General features: G+C 42.5%; 1 protein-coding gene across 4 annotated transcripts in view; it reads left to right on the forward strand.

Annotated features, from left to right (window-relative positions):
* fam193b (family with sequence similarity 193 member B) overlaps nt 1-21369 on the forward strand; it is a 154654-nt gene that overhangs the window by 47045 nt on the left and 86240 nt on the right. For 3 of the 4 annotated variants that reach the window (XM_068043346.1, XM_068043347.1, XM_068043348.1), the window contains 3 exons: nt 9465-9704; nt 14591-14687; nt 19455-19977. In XM_068043346.1, the coding sequence (XP_067899447.1) occupies nt 9465-9704; nt 14591-14687; nt 19455-19977 (860 nt within the window). Of the gene's footprint in view, nt 1-9095; nt 9181-9464; nt 9705-14590; nt 14688-19454; nt 19978-21369 lie in introns of those variants that run through there. The other variant, XM_068043349.1, reaches the window with a different exon arrangement.

Raw genomic sequence — 21369 nt, forward strand, 5'->3', positions numbered from 1 at the left:
TAATATGTTGCTTTTCTATTTTTCTGCCGAAGTGGACAGGTTCGCGCATTGCCACATTATACTCCATCTGCCAAATCTTTGCCCACTCGCATAACCTATCTGTATCCCTTTGCTGACTCCTTAGGTCCTCTTTGCAACTTACTCTCCTAACTACCTTTGTGTAATCAGCAAATTTAGCAACCATATATTCTGTCCCTTCATCCAAGTCATTGATATAGATTGTAAATAGTTGAGGTCCCAGCACTGATCCCTGTGGCACTCCAATAGTTACAGCTTGCCAACCTGAAAACGACAGAGATGAGGAGAAATATTTTCTCAGAGGGTCTTTGGAACTCACTTCCTCAAAAAGCGGTGGAAGCCGAGATTTTGAATATTTTTAAGGCGGGGTAGATAGAGTTGATGAGCAAGTGGGTGAAAGGTTATCGGGGGTAGGCGGGAATGTGGAGTTAAGGTTACAATCAGATAAGCCATGATCTTGTTGAATGGTGGAGCAGGCCCGAGGAGCCGAGTGACGTCCTTTTGCTCCTAATTCGTGTGTTCGTATGACCCATTTATGCAAACTCTCTGTTTCTTGTTAGCTAACCATGTTAATATGTTACCCCTGCACCATGACCTCTTATTTTGTTTAGTAATCTTTGCTGTGGCACCTTGTCAAATGCCTTCTGCAAATCCAAGTACACCACATCCGCAGGTTCTCCTTTATCCACGTTGCTTTTTACTCCCGCAAAAAGCTCTAATAAATTAGTCAAACACGATTTCCCTTTCACAAAATCATGTTGACTCTACCTGATTGCGTTGAGATTTTCTAAGTGACCTGCTATAACCGTAATATAGATTCCAGCATTTTCCCTATGATAGATGTTAAGCTAACTGGCCTGTAGTTTCCTGCTTTCTGTCACCCTCTTTTGAATAGCAGAGTTACATTCGCTATTTTCCAATCTGATGGGACCTTTCCAGAATCTAGGAAAATTTGGAATATTAAAACTAATGCATCCACTATCTCAGTTGTCACTTCTTTTAAGACCCCAGGATGAAGTCCATCAGGATCTGGGTTGTAATAATTTTCTCAGTACCCATTACCTGGTGATGGTAATTGTGTCAAGTTCCTACCCCAGGAGCGGTGGCTACTGCTGGAACTGTAGTGGGACAGCAGCCCAGCTTCAAGACGAAGTTGTCAGGGAGCCCCGGAACCAAGGTACATTTTCGTTGCCTCGCCGGGAAAAATCGGTCGGGCCTTGGTGAGGCAGGGGTGGTTGATTGGCAGAATGGGGGGTGTGTTGGGTGGTTGGGGCAGTGGGGGCAGCCCTCCATTGGGCACAAGGTGCCCGATCATGAGGGCCTCACCCCAGGCAGTCAGAGAGCCACCTGCTTTTGTCAGGTGGCTTTTCTCTGCATCGGTGGCCCGACTAGCCACGGGTGAAATCCCTGTGGCAGCAGGCAGAGGTCCTTAAGGGCCTTGATTAGCCTGGGGTGGGCGGGCTGTTTTTCGCCACTGCCAACCTGCTTCAAGTGGCGACCGAGGCGGGAGTAGGTCAGGAAGGGCCCCCCACTAAGCCTCCCGCTCCATTTTACGCCCCCTCCCTGCCACCTTCCCGCTCGTGGGGTGGGGTGGGGGGGGGGGGGGTACGTAAAATTCCGGCCAAAAAAATCTGTTCAGTTGCTCCGCCATTTCCTTATTTTTCAATATTAACTCCCCAGACTCTCTCTTGAGGACCAACACTCACTTTACATACTCTTTTCCTTTTTAAATACCTGTAGAAACTCTTGCTATCCATTTTATTTTCTAGCTAGCTTTCTCTCTCGTACTCTTATTTCTCTCTCATTCTTTTAGTCATTCTTTGCTGATTTTTATATTCTGTCCAATATTCTAACCTGCCACTCTTTGCTGAATTGTATGCTTTTTCTTTCAATTTGATACTATCTTTAACCTCGTTAGTTAGCCACGGATGGTGTGTCCTTACCCTAGAAATATCTCCTTAAATGTCTGCCATTGCATCTCCACTGACCTATCCCTTAACCTAATTTCCCAGTTTACTTCAGCCAGCTCTGTCTTCAAACCCTCATAATTACCTTTATTTAGGTTTAAAACACTACTTAGATCCACTCTTCTCACCCTCCAGCTGAATGTGAAATTCAATCATGTTGTGATCACTGCTACCTAGGGACACCTTTACAATGAGGTCATTAATCCTGTCTCATTACACATAACCAGATTTAGAGTAGCCTGCTCTCTGGTTGGCTCTAGAACACGCTGCTCTAAGAAACTGTCCTGAAAACACTCCATCTTTCGGGCTGCCATTGTCAATCTGATTCGTCCAGTCTATCTGTAGATTAAAATCACCTATGGTTATCGCCGTGCCTTTCTCACTAACCACCTTTATTTCTTCCTGTATACCCCGTGCGCCAGTGTGGTTACTATTAGGGGGCCTATAAACTACTCCCACAAGTGATTTGCTACCTTATAGTATCACTTACCCAAACTGATTCTACATCTTGATTTTTAGAACTAAAGCCACCTCTCTCTATTGTATTAATGTCGTACTTAATTAAGAGATACCCCTCCACCCTTTCCTTTGAATTTAAATTCAACCAGCTGTCATGGTGGGATTTGAACTCCTGTCCCTTGGGCATTATCCTGAGCCCCTGCATTACTAGTTCAGTGACATTACCACTACACCATTGTCTCTGCTTGATATATAGAAGAGAACTTTGAACAATAAGGACTACTTTCATTTATGATTCCCTCTCTGCTCTTCCCATCCCCTCCCTCCCCTGCTCTTCCTCAACCCCTCGCTCTTACTCATTTCCCTCCCTCCCCCGCTGTTCTTCCTCATCGCCCTTCCCCTCAGCTTCTCTACAATCTTACCTGCCAAACTGTTTTTCTGTCTATAAAACAATTTGTGCAACAAACTGGAAATTTAACAGGTTTATTTGTGCTAACTTCAGTGCAAGACTGTTGTAAACATGAGAACAGGGTCACTGGTTAACTAAACAAGCTTTTTAAATTTTCTTATAAATTCTTAGATTCCAGCCATAGCACTAAAAATTATCGTCATTTTTAATTTATAGATAATTTAGTAACAGAATTTCCATTTAATTAATTCATCTGACTTATACTGGTTATATAAGAACATAAGAAATAGGAGTAGGCCATATGGCCCCTTAAGCCTGCTCTGCCATTCAGTAAGATTATGTCTGAACTTCTATATCAACTGTGCTTTCCCACCTGATCCCCATATCCCTTGACTCCCTTCGAGCTCAAAAATCTATAGCTCTCAGATACTCGGCATCCACAGCCCTCTGGGGTAGAGAATTTCAAAAAATTTACAACCCTCTGAGTGAAGAAATTTCTCCTCATCTTCGTTCTAAATGGCTGACTCATCTTGAGACTAACTGTTCAGCCAGGGGAAACACCCTCAGCATCTACCCTATCAAGCACTCCCAGAAATATGTTTCAATGAGGTCACCTCTCATTCTTTTAAACTCCAGAGAGTATAGGCCCATTCTATTCATTCTCTCCAGATAGGACAGCCCTCTCATTCCAGGAATCAATCTATTGAACCTTCGTTGCATCCCTTCTGAGGCAAGTATATCCTTTCTTAGGTAAGCTTCTTGGGTCATCTCAGTTCAGAAGCTTGTAAGTTCAACCCTACTCTAGATATGTGATCAGATAATTGAGGTTGGCACTTCCATGTAATGCTGAGGGAGTGCTCCACTGTTGGAGTTGCTGTCTTTCGATGAGACATAAAGCCAAGGCCCCATCTGCACTTTCGAGGGGATGTAAAAGATCTGTCAGCACTAATCAGAGAGGATTCTCCCCATGTCCTGACCATGGTTATTCCTCAAGCAACACCTAAAACAGGTGATCTGATCATTTACTTCATTGCTGTTTGACTACACATGATGCTTGATTTGGGGGAAATAGAAAAGGAAAACCGTCTCCACATTGAGGGTAGGAGAAAGGAGAAGACTTCCCTGAAATCTTCCGATGGCTGGATGTTGAAAGAGGGAACAATCTATATAGCTTTCCGATACATGGTGGTGGATGGGGTATGAAGAGCAATTCTTGCTTAGAATAGGTTATCTGCATGTGAAGTTATATAGGTAGCTACATTTTTTTTTAATATGCCTTTGGAAAAGTAGGTGACTTTCATTTCTGGACCTCAACTCAAAACCAGTCCAAAATGATGGCATTGAAGTTAATCTGTTTTGACTGAGTGAAAGGAGTATGGGCAATGTAAACAACTCCTAGTTTGGCACTGATTGACAGTCGCATCACAAGCTAGATAAAGCCTCATTGGTGCAGTAACTCTAACCACCTACCATTTCTTTCTATTTCATGACTCTCTCTTTTGTCAAATTGTCAGTCTGACATTAAGTTGTGGACGAGCCAAACTTCCTCCAGTTGAACTTTGGGAAAACTTCAGTTATTTTTAAAACTCCATACCCTTCCTGACTTCATTTCTGTCCTGTGTTGAAATCGCTAATGTTCAACTTTGATGTCCTGTTCAACCCGGAACCAAACATTAAGCTACATATCCTATTTATTCTTAAGACTGCATAGTTCAACCCTCACCCTCCCTCCACTGTCAGTATAATCCTTATATCGTCCTTGCTGGCTTCCTGAGCTGATGCTTAACACTGTCCAACCTATCTAAAACTTCAGCTGTATCCTGCCCTGCATGCCCATTTTTCCTTGTCAGTTTCTAGTGGCTCCCTTCTTCCAAAACACCAAACTCGAAGTTCCTATCCTTGTTTACAAATTCTCTTCATAGCTTTGTTCCACCATATCTCTGCAGCCTTCTTCAGAACTCTATCCTATCTCTGAGAACTGTGCATCAGCATTGCTGATGGCAGAGCTTTCTATTATAGTTCCGAAGAAGGGTCACTGACCCGAAACGTTAACTCTGCTTCTCTTTCCACAGATGCTGCCAGACCTGCTGAGTGAATCCAGCATTTCTTGTTTTTGTTTCTATTATATATGTTCTATCCTCTTGAGTTTTCTTCTTGCCACCTTTAACCATGCTTCTGGTCAGCATAAGGGCTCATGGAGTTGGGGGTAATATATTAGCATGGATATAAGATTGGTTAATGGACAGGAAGCAAAAGGTAGTCAAAAATGGAGCATTTTCAAGTTGGCAGGCTGTGACTAGTGTAGTGCTGCAAGGAACAGCACTGGGGCCTCAGCTATTTACAATCTATATTAATGCTTTAGACGAAAAGACAGAATAATATCTTTAAGTTTGCTGATGATGCTATTACGACCTCAATGAGACCGTTAACGTTAAAAATAAGAGATATGAATCCCCAGACCAATTTAAAGAACTACATGCCAAGATTTCATTTTAAGACTTTTATTATAATAATTAAACTAAAGAAATCCCCATTAGCAAAATAGTACTTTGTCAGTAGCTGATACCCCAAATTATAAAGAAAGGTATTTTCTTTACTTCTTAAAGTACTTGAAAACCTCACACCACACTTATGTGTTACATAATCCTTTTTGATGACAAGGTTCTTGGCGGTTAAAAGTCCCAAACTCCTCCCAGATGCAATGGGTTGGATCTCCCAGACCTTTTCAAAAGTCAGTGTCCCCTTTGCTTACTTATCCGGGCACTTTCAACCTGGACGTCCGTGGTAATCCTGTTGGTATTCTACTTCTCCACAAGCTTCAACTTTCAAACCAGATCCAAGTCTTTGCAGCCTTTATCTGTATCAGACTTCATAGAACAGATGTTCTCTCGCTGTCCTCACCACGGCTGGCTGTCCTCCTTACAGCCTCCTTTGGGGTGGCAGCCGCTGGGTTCCCTTCTTACAGCCTGCCTGCCTTCAGAAGATCTGTTAAATTTACCTGGACTCAAAAGTCAATAGCCTATTGTCCTTTTCCAATATGCAAAGTCCAGAAGTCTGGTTTCACTGCCACCTGGATCTTCTGTTTTTCCTTGATGTTAACAGCTGTCTGGTACATTTGCATCTTCATAATCACAGACTCCTTGTTCACGACCAGAGTGTCTGGGAGGGCGAAACCCATTGTTCTCACTTGTAAACCATGCAGTCTCTTTTTCAAAAAGAGTCTTTGATCTGTGTTCTCAGTTGCCCTGGTAACCAAGATTTCTGTCTTTTCCTTTAGCAGAGGGAATGTGAGGTCACCTGACTTTCCGGACTCCAATCTAAACTTTTAAAAATCTCACTGTTTAAAACATAATCATGTTACAAAGTCCAACGTTTGTAACAATACAAAGTTAGGTGGAAATGCAAGCTGTGAGGAGGACACAGAGAGGCTACAAAGAGATATAGATAGGTTTAGTGAATTGTACAAAGGTTTTATTTGTTTGTACTCAACTTAGAATTCCATGTGTTTTAAAAAAAAAACTGAGAAAAGGATTTTTTTTGCGCAGTGGAAAACAATAAATAATTGGAATTCCTGCAATGTTTTGAAGGGAAGTTCATAAGAGTTGAACTTTTTGGATATTCTGAAAGGAAGTTGAACTTGTACAAGGACAGGAGGCCAGCAGTTTCAAGGAAACCACCGGGGTTTGACCTTTCCTCAGCAGTTTTCTTGAAGGACGAGACACTGTGTCTGGACATGTAATCATTTTCAGGAAGGGTTTTTCATCTTGGACCCTTTTAAAAAGCCAGTGAATTGGACAAAGGGCAGACATTTGAAATCTTTGTTTTGACCTGCCTGGAGCAAGAGAGAAAAGACCCAGGAAAGTGTTACCTCTCTCTCTAAAGGAGACTTTCACCTCTTGAAAAGGAATCCTGCATTTGAAAGGTGACAGATTCCTGTTGCCTCCAGTGTCTGAAGAATTCCTGCACCAGTGAGATTCCTGCTGCCTCCTGTGTGCTAAGAAATCCTGAAATCTGAAGAATTCTTCTACTGCTAGATTGCTGCTTCAAAACCCAAGCAGGCCTATTGCTACACCTCACCTCACCGAAAACATCCGACCAGAACGTGATAAACTCAATTATTTTTATTATTCCTTCTAATCCTAACAAACAGCTGTAAACCAAAAATCCTTTTTCCCCCGGTTAACTGGTTTCTTTTTGAATATATGTGTGTCTGCATGAGGGTTAAAGAATTGAGTTTTTTTAAAATATAGATTTATCGCAGTAGTTAAGACCTATTATTTCTTTAACTATTTATTAGAAATGTTGTTGTTTAAAGAAATCTGGTTTGGTGTGCTTTATTCTGGGGGAAAAATACTGTGCTTAATTTGGCTATTCTTCAGTAGGTGGGAAACTTTATTTGATATGCTGTGACCTGTGGAGTAGTGGGACGACTCCTGCCTTGGTCATAACAGAATGGACAACAAGGTAGCAGATGGAGTATAATGTGGGGAAGTGTGAGGTTATTCACTACGGTGGTAAGAATTGAGACCAGAATATTTTTTAAAAGGCTTGCAACTTCTAAATGTTGACGTTCAGAGAGACTTGGGTGGGCTCATACAAGAGCACAGAAAGTTGGCATGCAGGTACAGCAAACAGTTAGGAAGGCAAATGGCATGTTGACCATTATTGCAAGAGAATTGGAGTTCAGGAATAAAGAAGTGTTGCTACACTTGTACAGGGCTTCGGTGAGACCACACCTGGAATACTGTGTGCAGTTTTGGTCTCCATATTTAAGGAAGGGTTTACTTGCATAGGAGGCAGTGCAGCGATAATGAGGCTGTGTAAATTGGGCCTATATTCTCTGGAGTTTAGAAGATCTCTTTGAAACTTACAAAATTCTGAAAGGGCTTGACAGGGTAGATAGAGAGGTTGTTTCAGCTGGCTGGGGAATCTAAAACATGGGGGCATTGTCTCAAGATAAAGGGACAATCATTTAGGACTGAGACGAGAAATTTCTTCATTCAAAGGTTTGTGAATCTTTGGAATTCTCTATCCCAGAGTGTTGTGGATTCTCCATGTTGAATATATTTAAGGCTGGGATAGACAGATTTTTGGTCTCCTGGGGAAATCAAGGGATATGGGGAGCTGGCGGAAAAGTGGAGTTGAAGCCTAACATCAGCCATGATCATATTGAATAGTGGGGCGGCCTTGATAGTCTAATCCTGGTCCTATTTCTTATGTTCTTATGCATTCTCTCTGTGAAGCACATTGGGATGTTTGGTTGTATCAGGGCACCACAGAAGCACAAGATGTTGCTCCAGAGAGGGTTCTTTACTAAAATTGAAACTAAAACATTTTGTGAGTAAGGGAAAAGGCTTTTCTTTGTGTGTATTTTACCTTGATGCTGATGCTGATGTCCATCACCTTAATGAGCATAAAATGCACAAATGATGAATTTTGTTTACAATAATTGTCTCCAACAGATGGCTCTGTGCTCTCCCAAGTCTCCACATATCCTTTGCATATTAAGCACCATGTTAACACTGCATCAGCAGCTGAAATGGATGAAATTGCAATATTCATTCTTTGAATAAACCAGACCAGTTATTTAGAAGCAATTGATGAGTGTGCTGATTGACTGTATTTACCATTGGCTAGTATCCAAGATCATTTGATTCAGACTAACCTACAGATTGTCGTCTAAAGAGCTTATAGCCAGCTGTTGGCACTCCTCCCGGCAGTTGTGCCATTTGAACCACAGTGTGACCGGATATTTGGCTATACTGTGGTTAATGATTTTTAGCAGCTGTTATGGAGTATTTTCCTTTGTTTAAGCCAGGTGACCTGTTATAGGACTTAAATGTTTATGTTGGAATTTGATACTGGTGTCAATGGGTTGCCTTTTTAGATGGGCCATCGAAGGGCTGAATGGCCTACTATTTTCTGTGTTTTCTGTTTAACTATTGCTCGAACAAATAGGTTTTCAAGCCTGCTAAATGGATGCGAAGGACCCACAAGAGTCTCCTTTGGGTGTGCAAGGTTATCAGATTTCTGTCTGTCTGAGATTGCATGTATTATGTGCCACAAGAATATGTAACACAAATTTCATATTCTAGATTTTTTTCAATACTCAATAGTGTGTTCTTTCTGTTAGGTTAATAAATTTTCCAAACTTCACTTGTGTAGTTGATGGCCTTTCAGAAGTAAGGACAAGAGAGTGTGTCTATATTTGCAGACAATGCCTCGACCCATAAATTGGAAAACTACTTCTGTGATTTGTTGGTTTGGGATCTTTCTCTACCAGAGCTCTGATGTTGTATGACCTAGAGGGAAGAACTAGATTCTATGGTACATACTCTTGTTTTCAACATATGAAAAAACAGTATATATTGCACTAACTTCAGCTATGATACAATGTTGAATGCAAATGATGTACTCATTTTTGCTAAAATGGGAATTGTTACCTGTTCAGCTGTAGATCATTTTAACTTGACCTTTGTATGCAAAAGGGTAATGTGATTGTACAGTTTTATGTAATTTGTAAATGGATTTTTACAGACTTTTCTGATGTGCAACCTGCATATGGTACGAAATGAGTCATTGAACGTGCATGCTTTATTTTGCTATTTCAGGTAGGACCAGGTGAATGTCAGGCACGTAAAGATGAGGTGACTGATGAGTCAGTGAGAACAGTGGCAGAAGGAGATGGAGTCTCCAATCCACACAGGTTACCAACAGAAAAATGTCACCACTCTGCAATCCACTGCTGCCATCAAGTTCACAGACAAGCATTGACATCCAGTAATCCTCATCCACAACAGCTACAGCAACTTCAGCCATGCACAGTCACTCCTAATGGCACATGTACAAAGGTATGGATACATATTGGAGGAGAGTGCAGGAAGTATGGAGTTGGGAGAGGGGAAACCTCTTAGAGCATGATATCCAACTTGCTCTGGTAGATTAAAGGGAGGGATTTGGTTCTTGAGATGAATTGCTTTAACCATTCCGTCCTGCAGTGGGTATCAGACTCTTCCCTAGTTTCAAAGAAACACCCATAAGAAACTGAATGTGGTGTCAGGGGAAGAGATGCTGAGAATCTGAATGTATCGTTGACAAATGGCAATGCATTCAGCTGTCTATGAACATTGCTCCAACAGCCTATCTTTGAATATTTGAAAGGAGGGGGAAGCCTGGCTAAGTTGCCCCCTCTCTATCACAAGGTATTGAGGCTAAATCAGTGCTTAAAACCAACCCTTTGGCCTTTAGCTACCTCCCCCAGTTCTTCCTAATTCCTTTTCACTTTTGGAAATTTCCTCATGTAATCTCCTCCTGCTGAGGTTGCTATACAAGGACAATTTCTTTATGAAGAAATGCAGCACTGTGGTGGGGTTAGGCCTGGCGTGAAGCCTGCATTATTCCTGATTTAGCATCTCCATGTTCATAGATTGTCTTCCAATGAAGGATTTCTGATTTAGCGATGAATGTGAGGAAATGGGCCAGATGGGAAGGGTAATGTTGATAACACTTGCACAGTTAATCATAATAGTAAGATCCAGTTTGTTTGCAGCCAGCTTGGTAGCAGCTCATGCCCTGTCGAGGCAGACGGTTTCTCCATGCATTTGACATTCATAAGTTTCTATATGTTGTGGTGGCTGGGCAAACTGTATGGCCTGTGGTGCTACTTTAATAATGCAGTGATAAGTTCTAGGGAGGTTAGCAAGTATTTCTGGATTCATTGAAATCACTTATTGATTGTAGTTTATCATTATACAAATTCAGGGATAAATATTTGAGTATGCAGACTTGTTATAAGGTGGCAGTGGTGCAAGTTCAGTGTGCCATTACATTGTGTGGCTACTGTTTAGCTCATGTTGTGGGATATTTATATCTAAGCAAATTGCTATCTCTTTTAGTAAGATGCAGATTTGGTAAGTGAAGCTGGAACAGCAGTTGCTTAAACGTTAAGCTTGAAATAGAATGTGAAAAATATGCAGTTTTAAAGTAGATGAAAAATTACGTGAATTAAATGCCTGAAAATGTAGAAATTATACCCTGAGATTATTTACTAATTCATCCCAGGAATACCCCTTTGGTTTCTTGAAACGAATGCACGAGTGTAGTCCACAGAAATTGGATGGCCGTTTGAAGGAAATAAACTTGTAGGGCTATGGGGATCGAGTGGGGAGTGGGGCTGACTGGATTGCTTTGGGTGGAGCCAGCATGGACTCAATGGGCCAAATGGCCGCCTCCTATGCCGTAAATGACTCTATAACTTTACATGAAGGGGCTCCATTAGTTTTGAAAAATCGCACAACATTATCAATTTGTTTTTAAAAAAAGGCACTACTGGGGCCAAAAACTGATTTTTCACAGTAATCCAGAATTTAAGAGAACTTAGTTGAGAAATGTAGCTGAAACATGCAGGCAGAAAAGTTGTAGGTTCAACTTCCAGACTGATTGCAGCTGTGATGCCACAACAATTGTCTCCTGCTTCTGGGCTATTGGGGAGGGATAAAGGAAATCAAGTAAGAGTTCTTGTTCCTGATTACTATTCAGTTGCTATTTGCCAGAAGTGTGCATTTGAAAATAAAAGGCAAGCACAGGATTGGGTTCAGTTGTAATGCTCTCGAGATCGCAGTCCCACAGTCGAGGCTTGCATGTGAATGATGGATTAAATATTGGGCAGTGCTCACAGAGCCATATCTCAGTAAGGAGTCAATAAATTAGAGGGACAGAATAAAATTGGCAAGAAAAACAATTTTTAAGATCATTCCCTTTTTGTTCAATGCAATCTGAATTAAATAAGCAAATGTGCTTTCAGAATGTGGAAGTGTAGTCAAATTAGGATCATAGAATAGTATAGCACAGTAGGAGGTCATTCAGCCCATCGAGTTGCACCGGCTCCTTTGTAAAACAATCCAGTTAGTTCCATCCCTGGCTCTTTCCCCAAATCCCTGTATTTTTGCTCCTTCAAGTATTTATCCAATTCCCTTTTGAAAGCTTCTACTGAATCTGTTTCTACCACCTTATCAGCTACTGCATTCCAAATCCAAAATTGGGAACATACATAATGTAGCAGGTTTAATTTGAGTATAGTGTAGGCTCAAGGTAGTATTAAAATAAAAATTAAATGTTTATTTTGTTTCCCCCCCCCCCCCCCCACTCCCGTGGAATGCTTATATTTGATTTGCTGTAATGTTTCGTGTATCCCAGGGACATCAAATGAATTTGTGAAGCTCAGTCCCTATAAGGTAAGCTAACTAATGCAGTAAATAGTGGGCTGGAATTTTTTTTAAATTAGAATTTCTTTACAGAAAACATGTTCTTGTTGGTTTTGGACAAACTGCATTGCTCCCTCACTCACTCTGTCTTTGGCCTCCTTGTCTCGAGAGACAATGGGTAAGCGCCTGGAGGTGGTCAGTGGTTTGTGTAGCAGCGCCTGGAGTGGCTATAAAGGCCAATTCTAGAGTGACAGACTCTTCCACAGGTGCTGCAGATAAAATTGGTTGTCGGGGCTGTTACACAGTTGGCTCTCTCCTTGCGCTTCTGTCTTTTTTCCTGCCAACTGCTAAGTCTCTTCGACTCGCCACAGTTTAGCCCCGCCTTTATGGTTGCCCGCCAGCTCTGGCGATTGCTGGCAACTGACTCCCACGACTGGTGATCAATGTCACAGGACTTCATGTCGCGTTTGCAGATGTCTTTAAAGCGGAGCCATGGACGGCCGGTGGGTCTAGTACCAGTGATAAGCTCGCAGTACAATGTGTCCTTGGGGATCCTGCCATCTTCCATGCGGCTCACATGGCCAAGCCATCTCAGGCACTGCTGGCTTAGTAGGGTGTATATGCTGGGCACGTTGGCCGCCTCGAGGATTTCTGTGTTGGAGATACGGTCCTGCCACCTGATGCCAAGTATTCTCCGGAGGCAGCGAAGATGGAATGAATTGAGACGTCACTCTTGGCTGACGTATGTTGTCCAGGCCTCGCTGCCGTAGAGCAAGGTACTGAGGACACAGGCTTGATACACTTGGACTTTTGTGTTCTGTGTCAGTGCGCCATTTTCCCACACTCTCTTGGCCAGTCTGGACATAGCAGAGGAAGTCTTTCCCATGCGCTTGTTTAATTCTGCATCGAGAGACAGGTTACTGGTGATAGTTGAGCCAAGGTAGGTGAACTCTTGAACCACTTCCAGAGTGTGGACGCCGATATTGATGGATGGGGCATTTCTGACGTCCTGTCCCATGATGTTCATTTTCTTGAGGCTGATGGTTAGGCCAAATTCATTGCAGGCAGCCGCAGACCTGTCGATGAGTCTCTGCAGACACTCTTCAGTGTGAGCATCGTCAGCAAAGAGGAGTTCCCTGATGAGGACTTTCCGTACTTTGGTCTACGCTTTTAGATGGGCAAGGTTTAACAACCTACCATCTGATCTTGTGTGGAGGAAAGTTCCTCCTTCTGAGGACTTAAATGCATGTGAGAGCAGCAGTGAGAAGAAGATCCCAAACAGTGTAGGTGCAAGAACACAGCCCTGTTTCATGCCGCTCAGGATTGGAAAGTAGTCTGGTGAGGCGCCGCTATGCTGAATTGTGCCTTTCATATTGTCATGGAATGAGGTGATGATACTTAGTAGCTTTGGTGGGCATCCAATCTTTTCTAGTAGTCTGAAGAGACCACTTCTGCTGATGAGGTCAAAGGCTTTAGTGAGATCAATGAAAGCAACATAGAGGGGCATCTGTTGTTCACGGCATTTCTCCTGTAGCTGGCGAAGGGAGAACAGCATGTCAATGGTGGATCTCTCTGCTCGAAAGCCACACTGTGCCTCAGGATAGAGCCGCTCAGCCAGCTTCTGGAGCCTGTTTAAAGCGACACGAGCGAAGACTTTCCCCACTATGCTGAGCAGGGAGATTCCACTGTAGTTGTTGCAGTCACCGCGGTCACCCTTCTTCTGATAGAGGGTGATGATATTGGCATCGCGCATGTCCTGTGGTACTGCTCCCTCATCCCAGCACAGGCAAAGCAGTTCGTGCAGAGCTGAAAGTATAGCGGGCTTGGCACTCTTGATGATTTCAGGGGTAATGCCGTCCTTCCCAGGGGCTTTTCCCTCACACGAGTGACAAGTAATGTAGAAATCTTGGCCTGTTCTTCTCAGTGACAATGAACTGACTGAACAGGTTCTGCAAATGCAGAGCTTCAACTAACACGAATTTTACAGCTTCTGATCCAAGATTTAGAAATGATTTAAACTAGAGAAGTTTTAAATTACTAGTTTAAGCCGATTACAAATGCCAATTTGGTCTACTGAATTTTGTCACTGGGTCAACAACCACTGTATAATAGTTGATGGATTTAATTTGAAAATCCATTACTTACCATGCAACTTTGTCGCATCTATATAGATATGGTGATGGACTTAGTTCTGTCCCTTCCATTTGAAATACATTGTAACAGAACTGGCTTTTATATTAGTGATTCAACCATAGAGTAATTTAGATTTGCTTTTAACGATTTGCACATTTGAGACTGACAGCACTGTTGCAATATGCAAAATGGCTAAAAGTGTTGACCTGTTTTTGTGATTCCTATCCATTTAGTTTAGTTTAGAGATACAGCACTGAAATATTTTAGATATTTAACTTGGTTGTAATTGTCTGCCTTGAAACAATTTATCTTTGTTACTTATTACAAGTTTGTATATTCTGATTAAATTCAACACTAATATTGATTTTTTTCCCTTGACTTTCCAATTTGTGTTTTACTAGGAATCTAGCAGGGTAACTAGCGACTGTTCAAGATCGCCCTCTGTAAAAACCAGTTCTGTGCAATGTAAGAACATGTCCAGAAGGCCAACCTCACCAGGTAATGTCCTGTAAACTCTTTACCGGAGTCCTGTCGAATGGTATTTGTTGATGTCCTATTACGTTGCAATCGGCTGCCTTGTTTAATGCATTCTGTCCTGGAGTTGGAATAGATCAAAGGTACAGTGAAACTCGCAAAAAGTTAAAGGTTGCTTTTGTAACTAGCATGCATGATATCAATGTTATATTGTATGTTCTTTGGGGAGAAATCATAATGGTACCATGAGTCTACATGCAAATGCAAAACTATCTAGAAATTTCAAGCTCGCCCATTGAAAAATATTTCCATTAGGTGGAACTGTAGAGGTGGCTCTTCTGAATTCTTGCACATTGTCATTGAAAGGGCATGCGCAAATGAATTGTATAAGACTGCATGTGAGCTTTGGCAATAGTGAGCTTGTTTGCAAAGTTTGCTTATTTTGACTTGAATGGAAGAGTTTTCCCTACTTCATTTGTAGCAATAGTGTTATAAGTTTTGAGTTGTCCTGTATCTGTCCACGGTATCTTGTATATCGAATCCCAGACTTTGAGCCAAAATATTTTCACATAAATGAAAAATCAAACACTGATTACAGGGCTTGGGCTGTAACGATTTCCGATATGGTATATTTGTTAGTTCCGAATTTGACATCCACAACAGTAGAAAGCGCTGGTCAGTAACTGCAAAAAAGAATTGATTGACCAGAAGTAAGTGGGGTAAAGGAAATTATTGTAATATGAACAGAGGTTTAAAATAATTAATTAGAAAAATATGAATTACAAGGGGAAAATAATTAGTCTTGTTAAGTCTTCTGTCATCTTAATAGTCACATGATACAATGATAATATAGTTGATGACTCATCATATCAATTAACCATTATAAATTAGTCAACAACAGATCCAGACATGGCATGCAGGAAACCCCAAATTTGGAGAGCTTTGGGAACTGTAGGTTCAAAGTCACCTATTCCTCCCAAGCATTCTACACTTTCCTCATGTCCTGTCATAAATTACTAATGTATGCCAAAAATGTTTTCATAAAACTAATTTGCATTTAACTGAATACTAACTGCTTCCACCCTTTCCCTAGTAGATTGACCAGTTGCTGGCTGAAATAATATATCTGCAGATCGGTTTTGAATTTACTCCCCTTCAAATACAGGCTATGTCCTTTGGTTCTACCGTTGAGGACAAAGTGAAACAGCTTGTCTTGACCTACAATATTTAGTCCTGTTAGAATCCTAAAAACAGCAATCATATCACCTCTCAGCCTTCTCTTTTCCAGTGTGAACATGTCTAATTTATGTAATGAAATTAATTACGAAACAATGTGCTACATAATTGGGCCATCTGTGTTGTTTAGCTTGTCAAATTTGGAAACTCTTCCTAACAAGTGGAATGTACCAGCTGTAGCGAGCTGAATTTGAGTAAATTGACTCAGACTTGCCTGTTCGCAATGGCTAAACTTAGTTGTGGCCTGAATTTTACATCACACCAACGAGCGGGATGGTGGGGGGGGGGTGGTGTAAAATGGAGCAGGAGGCTCCGGGAGGCTTTCCCGACCCCTCCCGCCTCCGCTGCCATTTACGTAGGTAGGTGTGGGGCGGGTGGGGGGGGGGGGGGGGGGGTTGGTGTGTGAAAACGGCCCGCCTGCCCCAGGCCAATCAAGGCCCTTATGCGGCCACTTAAGGGCCTTCGCCCGCCTCCATATGGATTTTTACGCGTGGCAAGCGGGTGCTCTGGAGCCGGGAAAAACCACCTGGGAAAACCAGGCGGCTGCCGATTGTCCCCGGGGGTGGGGGGGCCTGCTCAATGGGCACAGGGTGCCCAATGGAGGGCCGCCCCTGCTACCTCAACCACCCCCAGCACCCAACAAGTGCCCCCCCCCCCCCCCCCCCCCCCCAACCAACCGCCCTTGCTTTGTCGGGGCCTGACCGATTACCCCCGGGTGAGGCAACCAAAACTTAACTTACCTCTTGGCTCTACGTCGTCTTCTATCTTTGGCTGGGTTGCAGTCCCAGCAATGGCCACTGCTCTCGGCGCTGCCGGCCCGCTGATTCACCAGCAGATCAATGAGGTGGGACTTCCTCAAGCGGTTGGAAGTCCCACCTTGGAACATTTAAAGCCTGAGGACCTGTAAAATGCGAAACGGATCCCCAGGTGAGGCGGAAGCGGGTTCACCACTGACTTTTACATCGGAGCCCAGCTCCCGTCCGCCCGCTGTAAAATTCCGGCCTGTGTTTCTATTAAGGATTCTAAATGGACATATTTTGTTCAAGATGGACATGAAATAGGCATACTGTTATCTGCAGAATTCCATCTCCCAGCCCCTAAGCATAGCATACCTGTGGGGACCCTGTTGTCTTCTAGTTTGAAGACTAGCAATTGCCCCAGATTATTCTACGTGCTCTTTTAAAGCAGTAAATGAGGAGGTTGCAGGCCACGATAGGGGCTAAAATGGGAGATCAGTTTTTGGGTAGGTTAATGTTCTTCCTGATTTCCCAATTTAGCCAGTGTTGTGTACTAGTTTGTACTTGAAACTTGTGTATATTTCTCCACTATCGCCTACTTTAAATAAGAACATAAGAAATAGGAGAAGGAGTAGGCCATTCAGGCCCTCAAGCCTGCCCCACCATTCGATAAGATCATGGCTGCTGTCCCAGGCCTCAACTCCTCTTTCGGGCCTGCTCCGCATAACCCTCGACTCCCCGAGATTTCAAAAAACTATCTACCACCTCCTTAAATACATTTCACAACTCTCTGAGGTAGAGATTCCAGAGATTCACCACCCTCTGAGAGAAGGAATTCCTTGGTGCATCAGTTTTAAATGTGTGACCCCTTATTCTCGAACTTTGTCCCCTAGTTCGAGATTCCACCACTAGTGGAAACATATTCTCAACACCTACCCTGTCAAGCCCCCTTAGAATCTTATATGTTTCAATAAGATCACCTCTCATTCTTCTAAACTCCAATGAGTAAAGGCCTAACCTGTTTAGATGTGCGTGATAAGACAACCCCTTCATCCCAGGAATCAGCCTAGTGAACCTTTTCTGATCTGCCTCCAATGCTGGTATATCCTTCCTTAAATACGGGGACCAAAACTGTAGGCAGTACTCCAGGTGTGGCCTCACCAACACCCTGTACAGTTGTAACAAGACTTCCCTATTTTTAAACTCTAACCCCCTAGCAATAAAGGCCAAAATTCCATTTGCCTTCCTAATTACTTGCTGCACCTGCATGCTAACATTTTGTGTTTCATGTACAAGATCCCTCTGTACTGCAGTATTTTGTAGTTTTTCGCCATCTAAATAATAATAACCTGCCTTTTTATTCTTCCTACCAAAGTGGATGACCTCACACTTTCCAACATTGAACTCCATCTGCCAAGTTTTTGCCCACTCACTTAACCTATTATATCTCTTTGCAGATTCTTTGTGTCCTCATCACAACATGCCTTCCCACCTATTTTTGTATCGTCCGCAAATTTGGATACACTACACTCTGTCCCTTCCCCAAGTCATTAATATAGATAGTAAATAGTTGAGGCCCTAGGACCAATCCTTGTGGCACCCCACCAGTTACGGCTTTTCAACCAGAAAAATACCCATTAATCCTGACTGTCTGCCTTCTGTGTGTTATCCAATCCTCAATCCATGCCAATGCATTACCCCCAGTACCCGGAGCTCTTACTTTGTGCAATAACCTTTTCTGTGGCACCTTATCGAAAGCCTTCTGAAAATCCAAATACACTACATCTACCGGTTCCCCTTTATCTACTCTGATTATATCCTCAAATAATTCTTAACAAATTTGTCAAACATGATTTCCGCTTCATAAAACCATGTTGACTGTCTGATTGCATTATGTTTTTCTAAATGTCCTGCTGTTTCTTCCTTAATAATGGACTCGCATTTTTCCAATGACAGATGTTAAGCTAACTGGCCTATAGTTTCCTGCTTTCTGTCTCCCTCCTTTCTTGAATTGGGGGCGTCACATTAGTGGTTTTCCAATCTGCTGGTACCCTACTGGAATCCAGTGAGTTTTGGTATATTACGACCAATGCCTCCACTATCTCTACGGCCACTTCTTTTAAAACTCTTCGATGCAGGCCATCGGGTCCTGGAGACTTGTCTGCCTTTAGTCCCATCAGTTTGTCAAGCACCTTTTCCCTCGTGATAGAGATTGTTGCAAGTTCCTCCCTCCCATTGACACCTTTCTCATCCATTATTGTTGGGATGTTTATAGTGTCCTCCACCATCTATTTCCAAATACACAAGAACATCTCTAGTTCCTGTTATAATTTCAGTCACGTGGTGCACCAATATCAATGTTGAGGGCAGCACAGTGGTGAGCACTGCAGCCTCACAGCTCTAGTGACCTGGGTTCAATTCTGGGTTCTGCCTGTGCGGAGTTTACAAGTTCTCCCTGTGACTGCGTGGGTTTTCGCTGGGTGCTCCGGTTTCCTCCCACAGCCAAAGACTTGCAGGTTGATAGGTAAATGGGCCATTATAAATTGCCCCTAGTATAGGTAGGTGGTAGGGGAATTGTGGGGATGTGGTAGGATTATGGGGTTAATGTAGGATTAGTATAAATGGGTGGTTGTTGGTCGGCACAGACACGGTGGGCCAAAGGGCCTGTTTCAGTGCTGTATCTCTAAATAAAAAATAAATATTTATATACAGATGCAAAATCAGTGTTTTTGACTAAATTATTGGGTGTTCCCATTCTTGGGTGAAAATGATGTTCAGATTGCACTCTTTGTATAACCTGCAGGATTTTGTCTTCCAGGTGGAGAGTTCCACTGCTCAGAAGATCACAGGTATTCTGTCCTAGCGGCACCTCCCAATAGTCCCACTGACCTGTCCTCCCATCAGCATCCTCTTACAGCACCAAAGTCTCCTTCTCAAGTTATTAACGAGCCAACAGTTTCCATTCATCAACATGGACATGCAACTTCTACAGCCCCATGTACTGTGCCACACAGCTCTGTAACCTCCACAAATTCAAATCGGAGACCACCTATGGCATCTGGTATCCCACAAGTTCTGCCTCACGTATCCAAGACCTCTGCAGTTGCCATGACAACGGCTTCATCTCCAGATGTGTCCTTGATTTCAAAAACCTCTGCTGCTGCTTCTACAGGTGTGCTTGTGACCCCAGTGCCTCCAAGTGCTAGCCCTCATATTTCTAACAGTGGGTTATCTTCTTTCCCAAAGACTACAGCTGCCCCTATTTGCACCAGCCACTATAATGGAGCTTGCCCAGTAACAGCCACACCAAACCCAGCTGCTCCAGGCAGTGGTGTCTGCAGGTTAGTATTTGCTCTCAAATCTGGAAATTTTACCTCCTAAAATGTCTCCCGCTGATGTAAATATTGGAGATTGCAGTTAGGAGTGAATGCATACTTCAATTTGAAAGAACCATTGACAAAACCAGAACAGTGAAGCTCTTGCCTTTCTCTCTCTGAATTTAGTACACAGTAGGAAACTTGGTGCGCTAAGCATCTAAGTCTCTATTTGAAATGCTTAGATTAAACACCTAATAATGTAATGATAACTTGTATAACACACAGCAAGAGTTAGGCAGGGGGTTGGATCCATCTGCTGCAATGCGTGGATTACCTATGAATAAGGCATTTGAGATCAGGTCACGATTAAACACCATGCCCACATAATCACTTTCTTGAATATTAAAACATTTCCACATTTATTGGAGGAGCTATTAATTGACTTTCACAATTGCACCATTGCTAATAGTTGTAATTCACCTCAGTCCCATGGTTGTTTGATTTCATTCGTATGAATATTCACATGAGAAATTTAAACATGCAGAAAAAGTTTTAAACCCCATGTGAATTTCAAACATTTAAACGAAGTACTTCCAAAATCATCCAAACCTTCTGTACACAAAAAATCAAACCTCCCCTGGCTGGGTGCTTATGCTGTATCTACTGTTCTTTTCTGCTGCCTCTACTGGTCTGGTCCTGTGCTATTCTTCACTTGACATGCTCCCTGCTATGAGCTCCGCCTCCTGCTGCTTCCTGAGGTTCTTGAACTCCAATCCCTGAACACACTCGGAAGCCAATTTGAACCTCCCATACTGGGACAACTGTTGAAGGCTGCTTCCTGATTGGTGAATTTTCTTTTCAGTGCACTGCTGAGGGAACAACCCTTTGCTGTCTGTTTTAAAACGATCTTCTAGGCTGTGATAGGAGGGAGTATATTGATTGGCTAATTTAGGTTTCCTGTTCATTGGTTCCAAGAGGATTTACTATATTGCGGGATTTTTTTATAGTGTAAAGATGAAAATGGAATTGCTGTTAGAAGCCTACTATAGCTTATAAAAGGATATGAAATAACAGTATAGAAATTGTTCCCAGGGGTATGAACTGTACAGTCTGTAGGATGAAGACAAATTAGTTGCGGGCCTTAATTTACAGAACCTATCTGCAAGCCTTAATTTAACCGTTTTAACTAGTTTGGTTCTCCAGGTGATGATTCCTCAATCAATTATCTCATTAGCTCTGAGGTTGACCAGCTGAAAGGAGGGGTCAGTAGTGATATGTGTGGTGACAGGGGATGGATTAGAAAATGCACCTTTTTATTCATTGAACAACTATCCCACTTCAGGCATTCTATCTTTTAAATATTTAACATTATTTTTTCAATGGATTCATTTCTCTCAAATGTTTTACAGTGCTCAC

Source organism: Heterodontus francisci, chromosome 12, assembly GCF_036365525.1.
Source record: "Heterodontus francisci isolate sHetFra1 chromosome 12, sHetFra1.hap1, whole genome shotgun sequence".
NCBI classification, from domain to species: Eukaryota; Metazoa; Chordata; class Chondrichthyes; order Heterodontiformes; family Heterodontidae; genus Heterodontus; species Heterodontus francisci.